Raw genomic sequence first — 20,414 nt, 5'->3', positions numbered from 1 at the left:
GTGTTGAAGAACTCCGGGCAGGGTTGACTTGCCCTTTGCAGAGGCCGAGTGCAGGATCCGGACCTGTGATGTTCTAGGCTTTTCTCCTACGATGTCAATGGCAGTGGCAACGGCAGTTCAAGACGGGAGCATGTCCACTGGTAGACAGGGCCTCGGTGCTACGAAAACGGCGGAATGACAATGCAAAGAAAGACCCATGGAAAAGAAAAGCATAAATGAGCTTTGGTCACAATCACAATCACAATCCAAAAATGCATTCTTGCAAGAAATACCCTTGGCCGGCCAACACTGAACCTGAACAAAATGGCTAACTGCTAGCAATGCGGCCGACATGCAGACCATCCCATCCTCCCCTTTCTAGTGCCAGCAGACCCATAAGGCATACTAACTCCAGGATTCCCAGTCAGTCATAAGGGCACATGATGTTTCGCACCCCTCCATAAAAAATGTTCGAGTCATTCCATCGCGACAAGACTGAGGGCATATCGACTCCTCAATTCTTTTCCCTAGCCAACGACGCTGCTAATTCATGCTCCAGCACCCACTGAGACGCATTCCATTGCACCGCTTCTTGGAGTCGCTATCTCCTCTTTGACGCCGGGAGAAGAGTGTCGTCCGGCAAACCCCCTCTTTTTGTGCCCGGCAAACTCCCAGTCCCAATGTCATTCGTTTCCGTGCTTACCCTTCTGTGCGGATATACCTCGTTTAGCCCCTCGAAGCAGTTGTTACTGACCCAGATTTTGCCTTTGTTCGGTCCGTCGTCGGTGTTTCTAAAGTATTCGTGATGGAGAGCTTGCTCTGCCGTCAATCGGAGATCCGGATCGTATTCGAACAGTTCAGACAAAAGCTGGAACCCACGTTGACCTGGAGACTTTTCTGGCGGGTAGCTGGCATGCCGGATGCAGTTGTTATACCACGCTTCCAGACCACTCCCATTGTTACTACCAGATCCGCGATTCAGAGATGTAGGAGGGGTCGGATATAAGCCCCCCGGCATACCACCACGGGAAACAATCAATGACTGCAATTGTGGATATTCCGGCATGTCCACCAATCCCTTCCAGTTTTCCCGTCGTGGCATACCCAAGATTTCCACAATCTTACCCATCTGATTCCTCTGAAAAGGCACCGTCTTTTTGCTGTCCATTTTAGTCTCTTCTCCCTTGAAGATTGGCCTGAGGCTGAGAAGTTCGGCAAAGATGCAGCCCACAGCCCACAAGTCGATTGATGGCGTATAATGGCGTGCACCCAGAAGAAGGTCGGGGCTCCGGTACCATATAGTAACCACAACTTTATCACCGGAGTACAGGGATGACAAAGGCTTGTGGAAAAGCCGGGCAAGTCCCAGGTCCCCAATGCGCACATGTCCAGAACTGGTGACCATGATGTTGGCCGGCTTCAGGTCGCGGTGGATCACCCAGTTCTGGTGAAGATAGTAAAGGCCGTTGAGAAGTTGAAATAGGATCGACTTGATCATGGTGGCGGGAATAGGGCGTCTGGTCGGCTGGGTGTGGTGGTGGATGATTTGGAGAAGATCATGTTCGCAGTATTCAAAGACCATGAAGACACACTTATCTTCTAAGATTATCTCGGCCAGGTGAACTAGATTTGGATGAGACAACTCAGTGCACAACGAAATCTCCCGGATAGCGGATTGAGACAATCCTGTATATTGTACATTGTCGCCTTCTTTCTCTGGCTTGAACCTGTGAGAGGTCAACGCTAAATCCGGGATAGAAGGGAACGGGGTGTTACTTTTTAATGGCATATAGTTCCTTCTGTGGAGATGTTCCTACAGGGCTGGAGGGATCGCCCTTTGGGTTCTTCTCCACAGCCTTGTAGACTCGACCGTAGGTGCCACTGCTAATGAAACCGATAATATTGTACTTGTGGCCGATTTTCACCTTTGTTGTGTAGTTGTTCCCGGGTTGCTTCTTGTCAAGGCCTCGGCCAGAATCTAACCATTCATGTCAGCTTGCTGCCGTCTGTGGTGTCCAGCCAATGGCCGAAATGGACTCCAAAAGAGAACCAAGGAAGCCAGTCGTACCTTCTAAGGCCAACTGAGTAGACTTGCGTAGCTGTTGGGCGATGTTCAGACTTGTGCCAGGGCGGGACATGCCAGGAATCGACATCTCGCTCAATGTACCAGACGAGATCTCGAGTTTTCCGCGCTCCAAAGACAAGCTTCCAATCTATCATGACCGGGGCGGCATTAGCGACATAATCGAACCAGGAGCATTCATATTCTCTACACCATAACCTCAATGAGGCTGTCTCCCACAATGATGATTAGGCAGAGTCCGATCGATTCCGGCGGCCGGCGGGCCAAAGCCGAGGGGCAAAGAAAGAGTTTAGTAGATCAACACAGGGGTAGATCCTGCTAGAAACTAGATCTGAGATGGGAATCTGAAAATCAATGGTTAATAGTCAGATGCGCATTTAAACTTGAAAGCATGAACCCTATGGAGGCGAAATGATCGACGTGAAGAGAGATTGAAACGAGGTTTAAAACGGAAGCCTCGCCATTGCCACATCGGCGGTACGAAGCCCGTCAAGGTCATGTACCCAGTACGACTTGGCAGTTTCGACCTGGCCAATGAGCTGCGACAAGGCCACGGCACGGCTGCACTTTCCCAAGTTTGAGTCTTGGCGCTGGACCGACTTCCTTCTTCCCTCTCGCCCAATTACTCCTTCTCTTCTTCTCTCCCTTTCATCGGAGGCCGCCGCTTCCTTCTCAATCAACCATGGAGAATCAAAACAATCTTGCTGCCTGCGGGCAGAGATACTGCACAATTACGCCACACTCTGCATCATTAGAACCAGTATCTGACCGTGTCTTATCGTCTTCGGGTCCATATTATAAGGGCGAGTTGTCTTCCTGGCAGCATTTGAGTCTGGATCCCCATCAACAGCTATCTCCCCAGCATAGATCAAGTTATGCTGACCAGAACCGACATTGGCTACAGGGCCCACAGGCAGGCCGACCTCGCTCCAACCCTGCCCCCCAAGGGCCTGATGGCTTCTCCAGAGCCTCAAGGCTTCACCCTGTTGCTCATCTATAGCGTCTACGTGGTCACACTTGGCCCTCTACTCTTTGGGTACCACTTGGTAAATCTCGGGTTACAAGCCGTGATCGGGATAGGACTGACAGACGTCAGGGAGAACTCAATGCCCCTCAGAAGGTCATCACTTGTCAAGTCGACCAAATCCCTGGATATGTTGCCCTAGGGCTCCCTCACTGCATTCGGATGAACGCTTTCCAATGGGGGATGGTGCAGTCCATGTTTACTGTCGGAGGTCTCTTCGGAGCCATTATGAGTGGTGCCGTCGCCACAAGATTCGGACGACTCTTTGCCTTGAAATGGGCCTCCTTTTTCCTGGTCGGCGGACCTATTGCCGAAGCACTTGCGGGTAAAATATGGGTAATGGCCTTGGGCAGAGCTCTCTCTGGACTTGGAGCCGGTACGGCCACCGTTGTATCTCCTATCTACATCTCCGAGGTATCGCCCCCAACGCGCCGTGGCTTTTTCGGGGCCTTTACCCAGGTCCAAATCAACTTCGGCATCGCTGTGGCACAACTCCTCGGATTTTTCTTGTCCAAATCCAACAAATGGCGTTGGGTCCTGGCCGCCGGCGGCTTCATTGCCGGACTCATGTTCTTCGGCCTCATGCTCACGCCAGAAACTCCGAAATGGCTTGCGGCAAACAATCGACCGCGAATGGCACGAGGTATTCTGCAGCGCCTCAGAGGGAAGACGGCAGACATCCGGGAGGAGATAGAGGACTGGGAGATGTCGGGAGAAGCTGAAGAGGAAAGCCTTCTCGGAGCCTCGAGAGGCTTTCGACAGCGCAAAGAACCCGGCCGATCCATCATTGACGTCGTCAGAAGGCGTAGGTACCGACGGCCCTTGGTTGCGGTGACGGGTACCATGATGGCTCAACAACTCTGTGGTATCAACAGCGTTGTCATGTACAGTGTCGCCATTATTGGCAAGATCATGCCCAAACACGCCGGCCTCGTCACGGTCATCGTCTCGGGGGCGAATGTCCTCGTCACCTTGTTAGCAGCCCCTCTACCTGACAAAATTGGTCGAAAGCCCTGTCTCCTTATTTCGATCGTGGGAATGGGCTTGGCATCGGGCATGCTGTATGCGGGGCTCGCAAGGGATATTCAAGCCCTCACGATCGTTGCCGTTGCACTATTCGTGGCCAGCTTTGGGATCGGACTCGGACCCATTCCGTTCATTTTATCGAGTGAACTTGTCGGACCTGAGGCTGTTGGAGCTGTCTCAAGCTGGGCACTTGCAGGCAACTGGCTATCGACATTCTTAGTGGCGATGTTCTTCCCTATCTTGAACAAGGTACTTGAAAATAATGTGTGGTGGATCTTCGTGGGAGTTTCTGGGGTTTGGGCTATCTTTGTGGCCGTCTTTGTCCCCGAAAGCAAAGGCAAGGCCAATGCGGACGAGGTGTGGCGGAGAAGTCGACCTTCCTGATCAAGATTGACCGCGGTGTGCGTTCGGAGGGCAGCGTGGGTGCAACCCCTCACAAGGCGCTTCTGGTGGTACCTGGACGCGTTAGAGGAGTGAAAGAGCCCTGGAGGAGGATAAACGGCTGATTGCCACTGTGGGCGTCTGTTGGCGAGATCGGTGCGTAGAGACAGCCTCGTCGCCTCGTGCTGCCCCTTGTATCATTAGCTCATCATTTGAGATTAAGGTTCATTCTCTTGGCAGGCCCCAAACAGGTTTATTCTGACTTGTTTGCTTGACTTCTTCTGTTGTGCTGCAACCACCGTCAACCTGTCCAGCACCAGCAGCGCTGTGCCAAATGGAGTCAAGCAATGCCACCATGTTCTCTCGGATGGAAAATGAGCCGACCAGCGTTGCCTTGACATTGCCGAAGACTGTGTGACCGCCGCATGCACTACCCCGCAGTCCTAATATCCTTCGAATGTTCTCCACAATGACTTCGTCGACAGATCTCAGTACCACCAAAACAGGTTGTGGGAAACGCTAGTTAGTTGCATGACTAGCTGAGCGTAGGAGCAAGATACTCGACCTCGCAGCCAACCACCCTTTCAAGCTCGGAGTGAGTCCGGAGAGAGATATGTTTCCAGCTCCGCTTTGCTCTAGGTTTGACGTACCACTGGTACTGACCTCGACGCACCAACTTATCTCAGTGCCTGTTTTCTGATCGACCTCAGTATGGCAAATGGGAGGCAAGAGGCGAACCGAATCCACCGACCCGTCATCCCAGCGATGCTGCCGAGGCAGGCCACCGAGGCAGATCCTGTCCATTCATCTATTGTATTCGCTCATTCCAGTGGTTCGAAATCACCCACCAGCGTATTCGGGCCGTGGAGATGATTGCCGTGTGGAGGGTGAAGCCGTTTCCTGCTTGGGAAGCTCGAATGCTCTCGGATTTTGTGTAACCCATCATTTGATGGATTTTCGAGACCCGTGTCAACCGTGCCCCCAGTCGGCGGCTTCAACCAAAGCTTCTCCAACACAGCGGCGGTCAAGAAGTATTTGAATATGCACTCTTCCCCACGTTCGAGACCTGTCTTCCGGAATTTCCCTCGAGCCCTCCAGAGGCAGGCTCTTCCTCTACTCTCACGATGGTATCTTTCATCAATCTGTCGCTTGCGGTGACTACGCTTTTATTCTGTTCTGTTGCTCGCACGCAGAGTGATCTTCCTCAGGTTGATCTTGGATACGAAATCCACAAGGCAATCAGCTTCAATGTATGTGTTTCGGTGGTCAAAATCAGAGCCTTGCTCATACTACTGACGCCTCTCTAAAGCAAACCGGGCAAACTTATAATTTTTCAAACATACGATTCGCCCAGCCTCCCATAGGTGATCTGCGTTTTGCTGCTCCCATCCCACCTACAGACAGAAACAGTGTCGTGCAGAATGGCAGTGTCGAGAGGATCTGTCCTCAAGCTGCCCCTGCATGGTCTCCAATTTCCACAGAGTTTGTTCAATATCTGTTAGCAGGCAATGCATCATCTTTCAACCTCACCAAAGCCGAAGAGCAACTTCAGATTGCATTACAAAACGCAAACCCTGTCCAGCCAGATCCAAGAATCTCGGGAAGACTGCCTGTTCTTGGATGTGATCGTGCCCAAACAGGTCTTTGACGGCTCCAAAAGCAGAATCAGGAGGCGTCAGAACGCGGGCGCTGCGGTGGTAGTCTGGTGAGTCTAGGCGATGTTCTCGAAATACTTAGCTTACCAGGGACAGGGTCTACGGTGGTGGTTACACGGAAGGGTGGAAAAGATCATCTGGTAACCCTAGTGGTCTCATTGAGGCTAGTCAGGCCGGCGGCGAAGAGGGTATCGTCTTCGTGGCCATGAACTACCGACTGGGTGCGATGGGCTGGCTTGCTGGTCCTACCTTGCAGGCTGCCGGAGGAGTATCCAATGCCGGTCTCTACGATCAGCGTCTCGCTCTGGAATGGGTTCAGAAGTACATCCATCTGTTCGGCGGCGACGCAAAGCGAGTCACCGTCATGGGTGAGTCCGCTGGAGGAGGCTCAGTCGTCCACCAGATCACCGCCTATGGAGACCAAAAGGGGGTTCCATTCCAGCAAGCTATCCCACAGTCACCTGGCTATCTTCCGACGCCGTCATATTTCGTCCAAGAAAACACCACGCAGACGTTTCTGTCTCTGCTAAACGTCAGCACCATCCAGGAAGCCAGGCAATTATCCTCAGCTGCCGTGATCAAAGCCAATGCACTTCAAGTGGGAGCGTCCACCTATGGAACGTTCACTTACGGGCCAGTGGTTGATGGAGTATTTGTACCGGCTCTACCCGGGACCCTTCTCAACGCAGGGCAATTTGCAAAGAATGTTAGCGTCATGGTTTCTCATATGCTCAGCGAAGGCCCCGCCTTTACGCCACCGAATGTACGAACCGACGATCAGTTAGAAGCGATGATACTCTCGCTGAATCCTGAAACCCCTGCTCCCGCAGTTAACTACATTGTGAAAACACTCTATCCGGCAAAATATGATGGAAGCCAGCCTTACAACTCTCCTATCGAGCGGACAACCCTGTTTGTCACCGAGACCTCCTTCACCTGCAACACCTATTTCCTCAATAAGGCATACGGCAACCAAACCTACGCATATCAATTCGCAGTTCCGCCGGGCTTTCATGGATTTGATGTGCCATATACGTTTTACAACGGTCAACCCACCAACCTGACCCAGGATATGATTGCGCCTGTGGGCAAAACCCTTCAAGCCTACCTTACTAATTTCATCATGACGGGCAACCCAAATGGAAAGGGGCTGCCGCCCTTCCCTATGCAGGGCCAGAACGCCAGTATGAATTCTATATCCACCACAGTAAAGCGGGTCAAAGATGATACCTCAAACCAGAGATGTGCATGGTGGGAGAAGTCGCTGTTTACTTGAAGATCGGTCGGGTGCTTGATCTGATACACATAGCGGAGGCTAATGATGTATGTGATGTGTTCCTTTTTACCATACGAAATCTCAGCTTTGTCAAAATGGCTGGGTCCTGATATGCAAGCTCAAAATGAAGAGGACTGACAGCAGCTCTTCTGGTTCGAAAGAGTGACCTCCCTTGGCTCATTTGACCTGTGACCATGTCTCAATGGCATTGAAGGTGGAAGGCTTTTCGTCACCATTTCTCTCATCTGTCCCCCTCCCCCCCCCCCCCCCCCGATTCACTTGCTCCTTCATGACTGCCATCGAACCCATGCCGCACCCTTCTGAGACACACAAACCAAATCTGACGGAAGTTCAAGGGCCAAAACTTTGCCACAGAGCAGATTCGGCCCGGGAGTTTGGGTTCTGGTCTGTGGTAAGTGAAACCTTGCTCTCTCGAGTGGGGGGGTTCTTTTTGCCTTACTCCTCAAGCTTAGCTACGGCCTACAAGAGGTAGGGTCAACTTCATTGCCCATCTGTTGACTCAGGCTCTGTGTAATCAGAGACAAACTGTGAAAGTACAAAATATATGTTCGACCTGGTGAAGGGAAAATGGTGATCATGTGATGTTATTAACGGTGACGGTCTCGGCGACAGTGAAGAGTCAAGATCATGCAAACGACTGTTCAGCCCACCGATTTATCATTTTCTCTTGGACAACTTTTCCACCGCCAGCTTGTACCTCTGTCGACAATTATTCTTCTCACACCTCATACCTCATGATGGCGTTCAAATTGCTCGTCCTGCTCTCAGCTCTACCCTCTATCTTCCCTCGGTTCGCCTCCGCGAACTACGAGAGTTGGACCGGGCTTCCCTACTGCGCAGTAAGTCCAGCAAAAGGAGATGTGGTTCCTCAACCCAAACTGACAATCCTTGCAGCAAGACTGCTTCAGCAAGGCAATCAATGATTCTCTCTCGACCTGCACCGATGTGTCGCTTGACTGCTTCTGTCGGAATACTGACGCTGCTAAGAAGTTCGACTTCTGCCTCGAGACCAATGTACCTTGTGACTCGAACCCTATCAACAACGATGTCGAGATCTTCAAGAATCGTGTCTTCTGCAACGCCTCCGCCAACAGTGGCTTCAAATACACGGTGATCAAGGGCGCCATGACCGTCACACTGGGATCAGCTTCCGGGGGCGATGAAGCAGCCACAGTCTCGGATTCTGATCAGACGCAGGCATGTTACCATGTCACACTGACAACCCAACTGCATGGTTCGAAGGACTAATATTCTGCAGATGTCCTCAACTTCGCAATCGTCCATCCCAACTACAATGTCAATTGACCCAACTCCGACCAAATGCGCTAACTCGAGCTCTGTGACTGCGACCCCTTCTCAGAGCTTATTTACCAGCACATCAACTGTTGTCGTGGAACTCACAAGCGCTATTTCATCCAGCCACATGTTTAATGGGACTTGGACTGGGTCTTCAGCGCCGACCGTTATCGTTGCAGGATCGGTCAACAGCGCAGCTCGTGCTCGTGCTGGTGTTTGGAAGACCGTGGAATTTGGAATATGCATCCTCGTGACATGGATTGTTGTTGCCAGGATATTCCACTGACGCGAGAACGACTCTGTATTTTGGTGGCCGTATCCCAACGTTCTTCCCTTCTTCGAAGGCTCAAGCGGTCTGGATGTTGGATATCAGATGAGCTCGGCGTTGGAATGTCACGGCAGCTAGAGAAGAGGCACAATGATACTGTTACGGAGTACTTGAAGGTTGAAACTTGGGTCGCACATTCAACAACACAACTGCGGATTGTTGCTCTAAGGTCCGGACCTCTCCATCAGTGACTCGCCATGGATAAATGCCTCCTCACAGATCAAGGTCGCACGGAGAACGTTGTGCATCTCACGAAGCTCTGCAGGGTATCTCCGGTGGGTGTAACGGTGCCTTATTTTTTTGTGTAGGAGTTTCGCTCTTCGTCGCGCAATTCATTTCCCTCGAAGGAATCATACATACATAATTTTCCGAGTGGCAATGCCATTTGTTCTCCCCTGTTATACATGCTTCCAGAACCCTCCAACCGACATTCACACCCGCTAACTCGTCGCATCATGTCATTGAACCCAGTTCAAACTCCGAGAAATTGAGCGATCGCCGACTCTCTGAAGAATTTACCTACTGTCTTTTATATTTACGATGGATTGTCATGGATTTTCTCCAGCACTTCGTGCACAGGAGCGGCGCCTAAATGTCACGGGGCTTCGTCTCTCGCCCTTGTTCTACCGACTTGAGCACGACACATTTCTATGGCATCACAGCAGCGTACGGTATCACTGTCTTCGAGCTCAAATCTCAGGCAGTGTTTCTACTCTCCAATTTTGGCCATTAGGACTTTGTTTCTCCGTCTATAAGTTCTTGGTTACTTCGCAAATCAACCCCGTTGTTCTTGGTCCTCTTGTTTGCACGCTACCCTCCCCTTGCCCTTCTTACTATTCAGCCCATCATTCTAACTTCGATAAAGCGTTTCTTCTCTTTGTACCGTTATGGCTATTGCGAAATCCACCATTTTGACCCTGATTCTGCTCGTTGCGGGCTATACATGTGCCCAATTCCATGGCTGGGACGACCTTCCCTCATGTGCGCAACAATGCTTCAACGACGCTTTCATGTCCATCATCAGCGACTGCGAGAAGCAGGCAGAAAGCAGACTCTCTGTTCGCGTCTGCACTTGCTTCGGCTCCACCTATAACAACACTTTGAGATCCTGTCTCTCCAAATCAAGCCCATGCAGTGATCAGATGCTCACAGATCAAATCCTGATGACTAACGACCGGATCTTCTGCAATCTGTCTATCGGCGTGGCGGCCTCCTGGGGAGGGCTATATCCGCTATGGGCTGTAGGTGGTGCGTTCGGAGCGACTATGTCTACGAGCACCAACTGGAATTGCCCTGCATCGACGACTGAGGTATGCAATTTTCAGGCTTCATAGATCATTTTCAGGGGAGACGACTTCTCTGACGCTTCAAAGGCGGACTCAGCGATCTCAGACCCTGGCTTCACTTCCTTCTCCAGCCCGTGTGCTGATTCTTCTTCTACAACTACACCCTCTACCTCTGCTTCTGGCCCAGCCTCTTCTCCCTGCACTTCTGCGAGCGGTTCCTCTTCCTATGCTCCTTCTATTCCATACTCGGCTCCAACCTATCCTCTTCCCTCACTTGCCTCCTCTTCCGATACCTCCTTCGCAACACCTCTTGCCTCCATCTTCCCTTCTACCCATTCTACGCATCCACAAGTCGCATCGTCACCTCCCCCTTCCGCCCCAAGCATATATACTTCCAGCACCACTGGATCTCGCTGCCTCAAGAGTCCACACTGTTATCAGAACACGACAATCACAATCTCAATCACAAGCACATCTTACGTAACAACCACTATCGCCTCGACTTTGCCCACAAGCATTCCCGGAGCTCCCACTTTGCACTATACACTCACATCCGCTTTCACGGATGCATGCCAAAGCACGTTTCCAGCCTGGGAGGGCACCACAAGCAGCATCGCGATATCGACGGCCCTGACGAGTGCGCAGCAACCTAGTTTCAGTCCAGGATATCCTACCCTAGTGACTCTTACATCAGCCGGGTCAATCACGAGCAGTAACGCCTGGTTCTCATACGAAAGCAGCGACAGCAGTAGCGGGTACGGTTACGGAAGCAGTCAAAGTACTGGCGGCGGCGGCAGTAGTGATGTGAATACCACTACAGGCCCACAAACACAAACGAAATCTCAGTCTCTACCAGTGACGACCCATACTAACACTTCTGGCACTACTGGTAGCATCACCTCAATCCCTTCTCGGACGAGTGGGAGTACAAGTACAAGCACACACGCAGTGCCCACCCAAACGGGTGGTGTGGGAGGACTAAACTTTCGGTTCGAAGCGGTCTTTGCAACATGCCTGCTGACGACCGTATGGGTTCTGGTACTTGGTATGTGATTATCAGAAGTGAATCGCATGGTAGCCTGAGACATTAATAGGAGGCTACTTAATTTGAGTATTAAATGTGTTGTGGATGCGGTAAACCACTTAAGCCCCTTTGGCTGCTGGAGTCTGAATGTTGACCAAAGTGAATGGATATGAACCATGTGAGGCAAGGGCCTCATGACGAGTTTTGTATGGTCATCAAGGAGTTACGATGAATCCATGACTCTGCACAGCCGATCTCTCGCTTTCATTTTTGGTGGCGTGCAGCCAGGTGTGAAGCCATCACTTCCTCACAGAATATCGAACAGTTAAACCTCAGACGCGACAGCGGTCTCGGCCTCTTCCTCGTCACTTGGTCTGGTGCACGAGACACGGGGATGACGGTGACATTCATGCTGTCTGCTGACATGTTTTCCTTCGTCGGTGGCTTTCCTCAGATACTATATCGATCGAGGAATCCAACGCCAGTTTAAAACTTGATCCGTTATACCCACCCGATTACTTTGGCCCGAAGATAGAACCAAGACAGATACCTGGCAGCGGCCAGCTAACAGAATGACTGTACCTACTCCCCTTCTCGAGGCGTTCCTCGCCGGCATGCTCGTACTTTCGCAACCAGCTCGGGCCCAGCATTACACCAACTGGACCCAACTCTCCCCATGCGTGCAATCATGCTTCAGCACCTCGCTTCTCGAGGCCTTCGGGTCCTGCGGTTCCATCCTCTCCAGCGGAGGCAATGCCACGGGCGTCGACGATTCTCCCAACACCCGACTACGGAGGTGCATCTGCACGGATTGCTCGTACCGCTCGACCTTGGGCGCGTGCCTGGAGAGCCATTGCGCGGGGTCCGGTGGCGGGTCGATCGACGAGATTTTGAACTTGGATGACCGGGCTTTTTGCAATGCGAGCGTGGATGCGAGGGTGCAGATGTGGGATCGCAATTTGATCTGGGTGGTTGATCAGAGCGACGATGGCGCTGGGACAGACAACCCTGCGAGCTCGTCGGGCAGCGCACAGGGGGTGCTTTGGACTTGTTCAGCGACCTCGAGCACTGTGGGTGATGGAGGAACAGGAACGGCCATCTCTAGAAGCAGCTCGACGTCGACATCTCCAGTTTGTTCTCTCTTGCTGAACCACTCGATCTGGGAGCTTGTCCTTGCTGACGCGCAATAGGCCACTGATTCGGCCATCCACACGGTGACTGTTCTAGCGACTCTAACGGTAGTGGCGCCTTCTCCTGATGCAGCCACGATCCAGAGCGTCCTGAGCGCTAACTCGACCACCGCTCCCTATGAGGGGAGCGGCAGATCAATGCCAACGTCAACATCGACAATGACATCGTCAAGCCAGGTCAATTCTTCACACAATATCCCGGCCACGCCGACGAGCCCTGCGGTGTCGCTGAGCACGACAGCACTGTCATTCACGTCTATGTCGTCAAACGGCACTATTGCTTCTGCGACAAACACCAGCGGGGCGGAGCCGCCAATCCGTCTATTCGGACCCGGAATCCTTTTGGCGTTGGCTGTGTCTAATCTTTTATTTCTGGGGACCTAGTCGGCGTCATCTCGCGCACTGCATAGTGAGACGATTGTCAACATAGACAGATAGCTGACGTTTGACGATAGCGACGGACAGCTCAACTTCTACCGGGGTAGTTTCTGTCGACACGGGAAAGGCGGATCTAGAGATCCAGAGTCGAGGAAGCGATAATTCAATTGGATATTGTCATTAAGCACAAAGAATGACCCTTGTCGGACTGTTGTTGCCGGTTGAGAGCACCGTTCAGACCAATCTCAGCCAAGGGGCATATTTTGTACCAGTAATATTAGTACGAATCGACTCACCAACCCGCCCACCAAGATTTCCTCACCAAAGAGAGCTGTAGAAACTGGGGTCAGCCTTGATCAGGTCGTTCTGGATCTCCTGCGGCAGTATTTCCGAGCTGTTCAAGTCTAGACAAACGAAGCCTGCGGCGAGAAGCCCATTTCCTGGCCGCTGATGAAGAACGAGTGCCCATTGAGGTCGGGATCGCACAGAGTCTGCAAAAGACATCAGCTGGCGTCCTGTTCCTCTGCCTCTGCGAACGGGACGCCGTGTGCCGCTTGTTCCCAGTCCTTCTCGGCCAGGATTTTCATCTTCAAGTACGCAACTATAGGCAAAGCGGATAGGTGATTTTCGTAGAGGAGAGAGAGAAATAGGGATAGGGGAGGCAGGGGAGGCAAGGGAGGCAAGGGAGGGAAGGGGAGGTCAAGGGGGTTTGCTAACGGTAGCACGTATACACCGCCAAGAAATCCAAGCTTTGGCCTTGGCAGCCATTTTCTTGCCGTCGAGCCCCTTCCACCCCTTCCCCCCTCCTCGGCTTCGGCTCAGCCTCATCGTCCCTTTCTTAGGGAGACCAGTCTGCTGCTCGGCTTCCTAGCCCTTTCTCTTCACTCCTCATCAAACGCCTCTATTTCGGGTGGAAGAGACTTTATGCGGTCTTCTAGGAAGGTGCAGTTTTAGGAACCTGGCAGACGTGAGACGATGGATAAGGCTCTGTTTCCAGAGGTTGCTCCTCCTTTCGCACCTGGATTGGATCATAAGGCCCGTGTTGGTGACGGCCACTACCAATTCTGTCCGTCGGGATTGAGATCGCCAGAGATTGCCGCCCATACTACCCAAGGGAACAGCCAGTTCACTGCTGAGGCTGAAATTCTAGTTAGAATTGGCGCTTCACCTTTCTTGTTCCTTCAACTGCATAACACCCATGACCGCATGCCCTCGTTCCATATATAGCATCCAAGAGTTTTCAATCGCCAGCCTCGCTTACCAACTGGATGTTCGGGCCGCGGAGACAGCTATACTCTCGGGTTCTAATCTGCAGCAGCGACACGAGTAAGGCGTTCGTGTTTGACTTGAAATCGGCAGACTCGAACTCGGAACTGGCGCACCCTTGGTCCCATGATCAATCTCTTCCCCCCTAAATTTAAAAGCAAGGGATTCACGTGTGCATAGAATTGAGAAGAGTGTCATTGGCATGCCGGTGCTGAGAACTGCGTCGACCGGCGGCTTTTCGAATTGAATTATGCAATGCATTTCGGTTACCATACGCAGAGCCACCAGCTACTAAGGTATACAGGCCAAGATACGAGCAGTGGCAGTGACACTTCTAGGCCGATCCATGGCACCTCGATAGGATGACTCCTTAATGCTTCCAGCAGAGACTATTGAAATGCGAAATAAGAACCACCGGGAGAGGAATCGTCACAATTATTCGGCTCTAGTCCCAGATACCTAAGCCAAGATGTTGCTTGTGTAACCTGAGAACGTCTTTGGGGCTTTGCAACCTGTGAGTGGGCAACAGATACTGGGCAACAGATACTGGGCTACTTGATTGATCACGAAAAGTGAGAAACAAATGGTGACCACTTCTACACAACAAACACGGCTGGTGAGCTTGCTCCGCAGCGTCAAAGAAGAAGGCATAACAGGCCATCTGCACAACATTGCGGCACCCAATAGTGTGCCACTCTATCGATGGTACAACTCATGCCTACTCAGCAACTTCACATTTGACCCCGCCATCACTCCGACCTAAAAGTCCACTCTCTTAGAACGTCATACCTGGGTGCACTATCGCGCTGGAATTTGTGGCAATCTATCTGCCCAAGAAAAGGACTGCGTTCAACAGGCATATAGGAGACCCATCAGCCACATTGTTTCGATGGACCCGAGGCTGAACGCGAGCGCCATCGTCAGGGCCAAATCGCTGTCGATCAACTTCACAAATCTGTTCCCACTCGGAGACAATGAGATAGCGCAAACCCTGTTGCATGAGATGATGCACTGTGCAGGGTGTACTCATCCCGTTCGCATCGACTCTCCAGCCCCGAACGCTGACGTCCCGTATGATGGCGGTAAATACTACGGAACCCCACCCCTTAAGGCGGAGCTGTGTATTGCTGGACAGCAGCGTGATTCTGCGACCATCCATCTCATGCTGGCACCATGTACCGACACGCAACAGAGGGCTTGCCCTCTAATTGGAATGACCTGAAGTCGAGGGAGGAGCCGGAGATCAGGGAGGAGATGGAGAGCAAAGAGGAGCTGGGCCCAAGTAGTGCTCAATGTAGCTAGGGAGGGGCAAAATATAGCAAAGGAAACGAGCCTATTAGTTGCGACATCCATGTGAATCCCTCCATCAAGCGTCCCCCGAAAGAGCAATGTGCTTCTCGGAGAAGTATACTAAATTAGGTTTTTCGCACTAATCAATTATGCAGTTTTTATTTGTACTGGCTTGAGCTTTGTCGCATCTCGCACCTTTTTAGTAATAGTGAGGCTTATGCTCCTTTCCGACTTGAACCTTGCAGACTTGCAAATTCGGTTGTAATCTGTTCGCCTACTGGACTCAAGTGAATTTTTATGGCTGCCAAATTCGGGCATGGCGTGCTATTTGTACGAGATGATAGTAAGCTCGCCTCTACCGTCTTATCTGGAATATTTGGGGTCCACTCCAGGGGTCATATTCCGTGTGTCTCACATAAGGGGGACTCCGGGGAACAACCACCGGAAAATCCGGTAAGCAGCATCGCTCTTGGTTGAACAGACTGGAAGTTTGCAAAGTCCTCCCAGTGAAGCTGGCTGGGCAGCCAGTCATCAAGTATATACCGAGCAATCCATATAAAACTTTATACCTATGTACGAGGTACTCCGTATTCGATTCACGAAAAGCTTGGATTCTCCACGAACCGATTCAATCTAACAAGCGGGAGCTAGCGTCGAGCGAAGTGGCTACGCTAATCAGGTTGGTGGAAATTCGAAGAAGGCGAACTTGGGGCCATGATCTGACATATGTGCTTACCTAGTCGCCTCGAATATAGACGCCGCGCAAACATTCACGACCTTTAGAGAGAGTCTGTCTCCAACCCGCGAGAAAGCTCGTGCTCCCAGGAAGATGGCATTGCAATTCTTGGTGCTCTACGGCTTAGGGCTGTGTCTGGCTGCTGTTGTCCTCAAGGCCGTCTACAGGCTCACCTTACATCCTTTGGCGCGATTTCCTGGTCCTAAAATCGCCGCAGTCACCAATCTATATGCTGTGAATCGCGATCTGGTTTCCAAAGACTCGCTCGTCAAGCACTTGAAGGCGCTTCACGACAAATACGGTACGCGAGGCTCGTGACTTAAAAAAGTGTTGACTTACAAGATCCAGGGCCTATCGTGAGAGTTCGACCGAATGAGTTGCATATCTTCGACTGGGAGTCTTATCGAGCGCAAGTTACCGTGGCTATTGTTTTAGTCAACCCCGTGGAGCTAACGTTGTCAGTGTGTTCAAAGCAGGCTCCGATTTCGATCGCCCTCGCGAATTCTATAACGCGCCTCAAGTCGAAGGCTCTTTTCTCAACATCAGCAACGGGCGAGTGGCGAAACCGCATCGAGACCTTTTCGTTCAAGCGTTCTCCAAGGCCCAGATTAATGGACTTGAGCCACTCATTCATGAGAAGGTGGCGCTTTTCCTCTACCGGTTGAAGGCTGAAGCAGACCAGGATCGGGCCATCGACCTCGACTTGGCCTTGAACTGCCTGACCGCTGATGTCACCATGTATTATTGCTATCAAATGAGCCTGGGCCTTCTCGATGCTCCCAGCTTCCGCCCCCACTTGATTGTTGAGCTCCATGAGTTCGCACCGATTGTTCCCTTTTTCTGGTGTAAGTTTGCTCCCGTTCCGTATGCGGCCGATGTCTAGAACTGCATATCTCATGCCTAAAGCGCCCTGGACATGGTTTATATACCAAATTGAGCGAATCATGCGTTAATTATGCGTGGTCGGGCAGATTTCCCTAACATAGGCAATATCATGAACAAGGTGATTTTCTCAGTGTTGCCTCATCAAGTGGTGAAGACTTGCTTTCCAGCTGCCGCATCCATGATGGATATGATGGCTGTAAGTTGAACAGACCTCCGAACTAGCTGCATAGCTGACAGAAGAAGCAATGTAGAGCGCTGATTACATCTCTGGCTCAAGCACCAGTCGACTCGAAGGAGGTGACATCTTCGATCTTCAGAACCGCCCTCAATCCAAACCGAGAAAAGGGGCAGTATCTTGCAACTCCAAACGAACTAGCGGCCGATGCCGTTTTGATGTTCCTCGCGGGCACCGATACCACTGCTCATGCACTGACATTCGGCATCTGGGAGATGATGAAAAAACCTGAGCTTTGGATGCGGTTGCGAGAAGAAGTTGTTGGAGTATTGCCAGATACGCGGAGTCTTGCGCATCTCAAGGATCTGGAGAGTCTGCCTTTTCTTGTAGGTTGACTCGGAGGTACGCTTGGATCGAACTAAACATCTACTTCCAGAGAGCTGTGATCAAAGAATCTCTTCGATTCTCCATGGGGACCTCTGCGCGGCTCCCCCGAGTCGTGCCACACAGTGGTGCAGTTCTCTGCGGAGAAAGTATTGCTCCAGGAGTATGTTTCCGCTTAACGAATTTTCCACTATTTCGTGCAGTGTCTTACTCGGCTTTCAGACCCGCGTCTCCTTCTCTCATTACGTGTACAACAACGACCCGGCGATATTCCCAGATCCATATTCATTCCGACCTGAACGCTGGCTTGGAGACAATGTGGATGAGCTCGAGAACCATATGGTCAGCTTTTCACGTGGAAGTCGCAATTGTATAGGAATGAAGTACGTTCCATCTCCATTCGCTTCTTTTTAAAAAGACAAGAATAAGTCGTTTTCCTGTTTCTACTATGTTGGTTTCTTCAATGGTGATAGATGTTTGAATTGCGACTAACAGGTGTCATCAACCAGCTTGGCTTATGCGGAACTCTACACTACATTTGCCCATCTGGTTCGTAGGTTCGATATAATAAACGACGGTACAACGAATGAGATGATGGATTGGACTGATGGATTTACGCCGAGATTCAAGGGTAATCTCAAGGTGAAATTACGAGCCCTTCATTCGGAGCTGGAATAAGTATCCTCCATTCAGCGTTAGGCTTCGGATACAGATAGGGTCTCACCACGTCGCCTCGTGCAAGAGCCATTGCAAATGCTGGAGAGCAAAGCAGAAGGGAAGAAAGCAAGAAGGGCGTATTCACACGATCTTCACGCCATGCTCTATTTTTTGTGGCATCCACGCAAGCGTGAGAAATTGGAACATATCGTGGAATACTTCAATCACGGTCTCAGGCTTCAGGGTGGTGGCTCTCCAGCAATTGGTCCTGAAGACGGCAATAATTTCCCTTCTCTTTGGAAGATCAACCAAATCTTTTGTCCTGTACGGGTCGAGTTTCAAAACTCGTTAGTCGTCGCGAGGTCTCCAAATTGTCCGAGGGCCTGAATGTTCTCTATTCTCCATGCAGGCTTTACGTTGATACGGAGTGAAATAGGGGTACCTTCACCACAAGAGGCTCTGGTTCCTCGCCATCGACGACTTCATCACCCGCATCAGACTTTAGCTCAAACCCTGGCTCCTATTGCCTGCTTCACTTCCATTATCGATGGGCTGTGGGAACGTCGTAGCCACGTCTGCGCTCTATATGCTATGGCTTACTCGCTGCCAATTCTGTCCACGGATTGACCTCTACCGAGTATGGCCAGCCTAGTGAATACGTCAGTTCGGTGGAAAGCCCTATCTCAGTCGTTGCCAACTAATTTGAGGCTAGGCTGAGACAAAAAGGGGTTGCATGTGTGGTGAAAAGTTTTCCCGTTGCCGGCCTTGCGGTAAAGTCAGAACTAAAAATTGCACCGTCAATTTTCCTTCGGACCGTGCAGCTGTGTCGGTCAAACCTCTTTTCAATGGCAAAAGAAGCTCTGCGCGTGCAATTGGGAGTATTGTACCTTGCTACCCTCCAAGCCAGCTGAAAGAATGGTCTCAACGCGTTCAACGAAAAGACGCTCCCACAGCCCAGCTGCGAAAACGACGGACAGTCGTCCGGCCAAAATCCGCCGAAAGCGGAAACACGCCGTAAGGAAGCCGAAGAAATCATTCCAAGGTGTTGAGGTCATCCTCCTTGATATAGGTAGGTGATATTTGAATGTGGCATTGTCCAATGTTGGATGCGACATTGGCTAACACCGGACAACAATCAGAGGGCACCATATGCCCAATCACCTTCGTGAAAGACACTCTGGTAAGAAAGTGCCGTTGGTCACTCTGCTCTCTTCCTCAGAACCGAGTCTATGGCCAAAGCATTAGAGCACTTATACGAATGAAAAAGTTCCCATACGCCCTCAAAGCCCTCCCCGATGTCCTAGCGTCGAAATGGGAGGACCCGACTTTCATATCCTACCGTGACGCTTTCCCCGAGTCGGCCACCTCGTCGCCTGAAGCATTCGAAGCCCACGTCAAAGACCTCACCGAGAGGGATGTAAAGATTGCTTACCTAAAGAACTTACAAGGTAAAGCTTTGTCTCTGCCACAGCCCAACATACTCATCGCCTACTCTTCCGGACTCACAACAAGCCAATACTAAAGCCAAGCAGGCTATCTGTGGGAAAATGGATATCAGACGCATGTCTACTCGACGCCCATTTACCCTGACGTCCTGACTGCTCTGGAAGGTTGGCATTCTTCTCCCACATCCGACAACGGCAACGACACCAGCAAAGAGATAGCCATTTACAGTAGCGGGTCAATTTTCGCACAAAAGCTTCTGTTTCAACATATCAAAGACCCCTCTTCGCCAAACGATCCCAAGGCCGTCTTTGACCGGCGGGACATCATTAAAGCGTGGTTTGATACGACAAATGCGGGTCTCAAACAAGAGGCTAGCAGCTACGAAAAGATCGCGGCAGAGCTCAGCCGAGATCCGAAGGAGATTTTGTTCTTGAGTGACAATGTGAACGAGGTGCGCGCGGCGACCAAAGCGGGCATGAAGGCGGCACTGGTAGACAGGCCAGGAAACGCGCCGCTCTCTGATGCGGAGAGAGACGAATTTGAAGTGGTGGGGAGCTTTGAGCAGATTGAGCTCTGAGGGCGCCTGTCGGAGAAGGATGAACCATAAGAAGAAAGCAGTTGGCTGACA

General features: G+C 51.3%; 8 protein-coding genes across 8 annotated transcripts; 7 read left to right on the top strand and 1 right to left on the bottom strand.

Moving 5' to 3' along the window:
- Positions 1-580: 580 nt before the first annotated feature.
- Positions 581-2,132, bottom strand: A1O5_13011 (CMGC/CDK/CDK8 protein kinase; the record flags this gene model as incomplete). The annotated part of the gene is made up of 3 exons (XM_007753580.1): positions 581-1,706; positions 1,756-1,957; positions 2,048-2,132. 3 exons carry the CDS (start codon positions 2,130-2,132, stop codon positions 581-583), a joined length of 1,413 nt encoding a protein of 470 aa, XP_007751770.1.
- An 883-nt stretch (positions 2,133-3,015) lies between these two features.
- Positions 3,016-4,496, top strand: A1O5_13010 (uncharacterized protein; the record flags this gene model as incomplete). Its single annotated transcript, XM_007753579.1, has 2 exons — positions 3,016-3,108; positions 3,159-4,496. 2 exons carry the CDS (start codon positions 3,016-3,018, stop codon positions 4,494-4,496), a joined length of 1,431 nt encoding a protein of 476 aa, XP_007751769.1.
- A 1,505-nt stretch (positions 4,497-6,001) lies between these two features.
- On the top strand, positions 6,002-7,424 carry A1O5_13009 (uncharacterized protein; the record flags this gene model as incomplete). Its single annotated transcript, XM_007753578.1, has 2 exons — positions 6,002-6,198; positions 6,245-7,424. 2 exons carry the CDS (start codon positions 6,002-6,004, stop codon positions 7,422-7,424), a joined length of 1,377 nt encoding a protein of 458 aa, XP_007751768.1.
- A 758-nt stretch (positions 7,425-8,182) lies between these two features.
- Positions 8,183-8,693, top strand: A1O5_13008 (uncharacterized protein; the record flags this gene model as incomplete). The annotated part of the gene is made up of 2 exons (XM_007753577.1): positions 8,183-8,284; positions 8,340-8,693. The coding sequence occupies 2 exons, from the start codon at positions 8,183-8,185 to the stop codon at positions 8,691-8,693; spliced, it is 456 nt and encodes a 151-aa protein (XP_007751767.1).
- Positions 8,694-11,951: 3,258 nt separating this feature from the next.
- Positions 11,952-12,931, top strand: A1O5_13007 (uncharacterized protein; the record flags this gene model as incomplete). Its single annotated transcript, XM_007753576.1, has 3 exons — positions 11,952-12,509; positions 12,570-12,617; positions 12,704-12,931. 3 exons carry the CDS (start codon positions 11,952-11,954, stop codon positions 12,929-12,931), a joined length of 834 nt encoding a protein of 277 aa, XP_007751766.1.
- A 3,401-nt stretch (positions 12,932-16,332) lies between these two features.
- On the top strand, positions 16,333-17,122 carry A1O5_13006 (uncharacterized protein; the record flags this gene model as incomplete). Its single annotated transcript, XM_007753575.1, has 3 exons — positions 16,333-16,540; positions 16,588-16,636; positions 16,702-17,122. The coding sequence occupies 3 exons, from the start codon at positions 16,333-16,335 to the stop codon at positions 17,120-17,122; spliced, it is 678 nt and encodes a 225-aa protein (XP_007751765.1).
- A 183-nt stretch (positions 17,123-17,305) lies between these two features.
- A1O5_13005 (uncharacterized protein) lies at positions 17,306-18,361 on the top strand (the record flags this gene model as incomplete). The annotated part of the gene is made up of 5 exons (XM_007753574.1): positions 17,306-17,320; positions 17,365-17,685; positions 17,736-17,846; positions 17,906-18,025; positions 18,179-18,361. The coding sequence occupies 5 exons, from the start codon at positions 17,306-17,308 to the stop codon at positions 18,359-18,361; spliced, it is 750 nt and encodes a 249-aa protein (XP_007751764.1).
- Positions 18,362-19,598: 1,237 nt separating this feature from the next.
- Positions 19,599-20,363, top strand: A1O5_13004 (2,3-diketo-5-methylthio-1-phosphopentane phosphatase; the record flags this gene model as incomplete). The annotated part of the gene is made up of 2 exons (XM_007753573.1): positions 19,599-19,788; positions 19,873-20,363. 2 exons carry the CDS (start codon positions 19,599-19,601, stop codon positions 20,361-20,363), a joined length of 681 nt encoding a protein of 226 aa, XP_007751763.1.
- Positions 20,364-20,414: the final 51 nt, after the last annotated feature.

This window comes from Cladophialophora psammophila, assembly GCF_000585535.1.
Source record: "Cladophialophora psammophila CBS 110553 chromosome Unknown aczJe-supercont1.40, whole genome shotgun sequence".
Taxonomy (NCBI): Eukaryota; Fungi; Ascomycota; class Eurotiomycetes; order Chaetothyriales; family Herpotrichiellaceae; genus Cladophialophora; species Cladophialophora psammophila.
This window is presented reverse-complemented; position numbering and strand designations above follow the sequence as displayed.